The sequence below is a fragment of the Mesitornis unicolor genome, unplaced genomic scaffold (assembly GCF_000695765.1).
Source record: "Mesitornis unicolor isolate BGI_N332 unplaced genomic scaffold, ASM69576v1 scaffold4157, whole genome shotgun sequence".
NCBI lineage: Eukaryota > Metazoa > Chordata > Aves > Mesitornithiformes > Mesitornithidae > Mesitornis > Mesitornis unicolor.
In genome coordinates, this window is record NW_010194193.1 from 1 (window position 1) to 3655 (window position 3655).

Consider the following 3655-nt stretch of genomic DNA (forward strand, 5'->3'; position numbering starts at 1 on the left):
GGAGCTGAGGGGATGGGAGGACCCAGGGAGCTGAGGGCCATGGGTCGCAGAATGGACCAAGACCACCCTAGGGGAGAAGCCCCATGGTCCATCAGCTGAGAGCACCCAGGGGTGAGGAACCGGGGATACCCCTCACTTAAGGGATGCCCCTCACCCCGGGGTCTCTTCCCTCCCTCCCTCCCTCCCTCCCCCCAGGTGTGCTGGCTCGCTCCAGAGCAGACAGCGGGGGAGCAGAAGCCCTACATGTACACGCAAGGCCAGGCCGTGCTCAACAGATCCGTCTTCCCCTGCTTCGACACCCCCTCAGTCAAATGCACGTATTCGGCCACGGTGAAGGTAAGCGGTGCCCCCAGGAGCACACGGGGGTGCAGACCCGGCTGTCGCCTTCATGCCCAGGGGGAGCGAAAGCCTCTGAGAGTTTGCAAAATTTGCTTGTGGGAAGCTGCCCGCTGCCCGGTGGGACACACCAAAACACTGGGGTATCGCAGCAGCAGCACCTCTGCTGGGTCTGTGTGCGGTGTGAGCACGTTGGAGGAGAAGCTCGTCACACCGCTTCAAAGCCTCTACCGCAGGGCCCCAGCAGAGAAGGCACTGAGAAATAATTCATTTATGCTCCTGTTTTGCTCTTATGTTCACCTTTAGATGAACACAAGCAGACCCCAGTGGTCCTCCTGTTTCTCCCCAGCTGCATATGCTGGGCATCACTTTGTGTGATGTCTTGTGAGCGGGTGCAGGCCATCCTGCTCTTCTCTTCCAGTGGGAAGTGGCCAAAATACTCAGTGCTTGATGCCAGAATATCAGCTGTTGGGATCAACTCGGTGTTTAAACCTCTCTGCTCTCCTTGTGTGCTGCAGTTGTCTAAGTAAATCATTATCACTGAAAACCCTATTTTTCCCCCTAGCAGCCTGAGGGCAGTGGGATGCCTGCTCCTGGTGTGTGTAGCAGTGAGAGGGTGACCAGGACAAGGGGGATGATGCTGGGCAGCATTGGGTCCTGGTGGCAGTGCTGGGGCTCCCGGGCTTCCAGGATGGAAGGAGCAGCTGCTGCTCCCAAGGTTTAGCACAAAACCAGGACTAAAAGATCCAAATTCCTCCTTGTGTGCAGGCAGTCGTGTGGTGGCACCGGCACTGGGCCTTCCCGGTGTGCCAACCTGCTGCTTACCGGTGTGACACCAAGCCAAGGCTGATGGCACGCGGTGGCATCAGCTGGTGATGCTGGAATTCGTTTATTTTGCTTCTACTGATTTCTGCCCTTAAAGATTTGGCAGCATCCACCCCACGGGTGAGCACGGGGCTCTGCTGTTGGAGAGCTCCAGCATGATGCTCTCTAACAAGAAAACCAGCTCCGCAGGAACTCACCCTGTGCTCGAGAGAACAGAGACTGGATCAGTCTCGCAGGGCTCAGCCCTGGTGGATCGGCCGTGGGTTCCGCGTTGGCTTGCAAACAGGAAAAGCGAGTTGCTGTGTAAGAAACGGGAGGAGAGCCAGTGTCTGAAGGATCAGCATCCTTTGCCCTTGCAGCATCTGCAGCTTCAGCATTTCTTTATCTCGCTGGCACCTCGCACAGCAGCTGCGGGTGTCCCAGAGTTGCACCCAGCCGGTGCATGAGCCCACGTGCCAAGTGATGCTGTCGCAGGGATGCAGCTGATCCTGAGTTGAAGCTTGGGACATTACTGCTCTGCTCTGCACCCCAAAACCTGTAGTGCCCACAAACCCGGCCACCTTCAGCACGCTGGGATGAGTTCACCATCAGACACTGTGGCATCCCCGACTGCGCTGGCCGACATCCCGCTCTGTACGGTACAGATCTGATGGATGTTTTCATCTGCGTGTCCAGGTCCCCGAGGGCTTCACGGCTGTGATGAGTGCCACGAGCTGGGAGAAGCAGAAGGATAACACCTTTGTCTTCAAGATGTCCCAGCCGATCCCCTCCTATCTGATCGCGCTGGCTGTTGGGGACATTGTGTCTGCTGATGTTGGCCCAAGGTAGGTGGCTCTGGAGGGGACCTGAGCGTTCAGCCCTGGCTGTGGGAGCTGCACTGATGCTGCTGTGCTGTGCTGTCCCGTGGCAGCTGCCTCTGCCCGTGCCGCTGGGCTCTGGAGAGCAGGCGAGCATGGAGACGCCGACCGTGAACATGACCCGGGCGGTTGCTCATCCGCTGTGCTCATCATGTGGTGCTGTGTCATCAGAGCTTGTGCTGCTGGGTGAGGGTGCTTCTTGCTCTTGAGAATGAGGAGGAGCCTCGGCGCTCGGTCCCCTCGCCTGCGGGGTTGTCCCTGGGGGTGCCCGTTTCACCCCCATGCACGGGATGGTGAGAAGGGGTCCCCATTCACAGAGGGTCCTGTGTTTCCTCCTAAGGCTGGAGGTTTGTTCGGTTCCTGGCTGTCACAGTGACTGTTTAAAAGCCTTTTGACTTTCAGACAGGGAAAGAAATCACAGCAGTTTGCACTCTCAGTCCCATTAGCTTCCTTTATCAGCAGGCTTTTATTTTGCTGTAGAATAAACATGCGCAGTTTCTGTCTGATGAAGCAATAGGGCAAAAACTTCCTCTTCTGCATACTTGGCCAGGAGCCGTGTCTGGGCTGAGCCCTGCCTGATCGAGGCTGCGAAGAAGGAGTACGATGGGGTGATCGAGGAGTTCCTGGCGGTTGGAGAGAAGCTCTTTGGACCTTATGTTTGGGGCAGGTACGGCCTCCTGTTCCTGAAGGGCTTTGCTCCCTGGGGCTGGGGAGAGGGCATCCCTCCATCCCGAGCAGTGTCTGCTGGAGGGGGTGGGTCTGACCCCGCTGTCTGCGCTTCCCGGCAGGTACGACATCCTCTTCATGCCGCCCTCCTTCCCCTTCGGTGGGATGGAGAATCCCTGCCTCACCTTCCTGACGCCCTGCCTGCTGGCCGGGGACCGCTCGCTGGTCGACGTCATCATCCACGAGATCTCCCACAGCTGGTTTGGCAACCTGGTCACCAACGCCACCTGGGGCGAGTTTTGGCTCAACGAGGGCTTCACCGTGTACGCCCAGAGGCGCATTTCCACCGAGGTTTATGGTGCGTGGGCTTGCCCGGCCGTGGGGTGCTGAGTCCCAACGCATGGCCGCGCTGTCGCAGGCAGGATCTGTGCGGGTCCGGGTTCTGTGCATCCCTCTGAGCGCTGTGTGTGGGGCTGGAGCCTGCCCTGCATCCCAGAAGAGGTGAAGTGTAGTGGCCTGCAATGCCCCAGGCCTTTGTGTGAGCAACAGAAGCGCCTTTGCTCCGAGATGGACGGAGCCCCCGCAGCCCTGTGCTGGGGATGTGGGCGCTGTGATCTTGCCCGGTGTCACCTTCCTCTTGCTCCTGCTGGGAGCTGATAGCAGCCGCCCTGAGCTCCCCCCTGGACACACGGTCACATCCAGCAGCTTGGCCATTCCTGGCACTGTTTGCTGCATCCAGCTGAATTTTAATGGCTCTAAAACCTTCTGGCTAACCAAGGGCTGGGTTCCTGTGCCCTCTGCGACTCCATCTCAATGCCTTCTTTATCGTTTCCCTCCTCTTACAGCTTGTAAGCTCCCATAGCAGCACCCCTTGCACTTGCAGGGGTCAGGTTGGGGTCTCCAAGTGCCTCCTGCTTGTCTCTGCCCAGGTCCAGCCTACACCTGCCTGGGGGCGGCCACAGGACGGGCCC

At 58.7% G+C, this 3655-nt stretch overlaps 1 protein-coding gene across 1 annotated transcript in view; it reads left to right on the top strand.

Moving 5' to 3' along the window:
• Positions 1-141: 141 nt before the first annotated feature.
• RNPEP (arginyl aminopeptidase (aminopeptidase B)) overlaps positions 142-3655 on the top strand; it is a gene marked incomplete at its 5' end in the record, with an annotated part of 7154 nt that continues 3640 nt past the window's right edge. Inside the window, 5 exons of the mRNA XM_010187709.1 lie at positions 142-336; positions 1837-1985; positions 2569-2685; positions 2807-3042; positions 3614-3651. Of these exons, the coding sequence (XP_010186011.1) occupies positions 142-336; positions 1837-1985; positions 2569-2685; positions 2807-3042; positions 3614-3651 (735 nt within the window). The remainder of the gene's footprint in view (positions 337-1836; positions 1986-2568; positions 2686-2806; positions 3043-3613; positions 3652-3655) is intronic.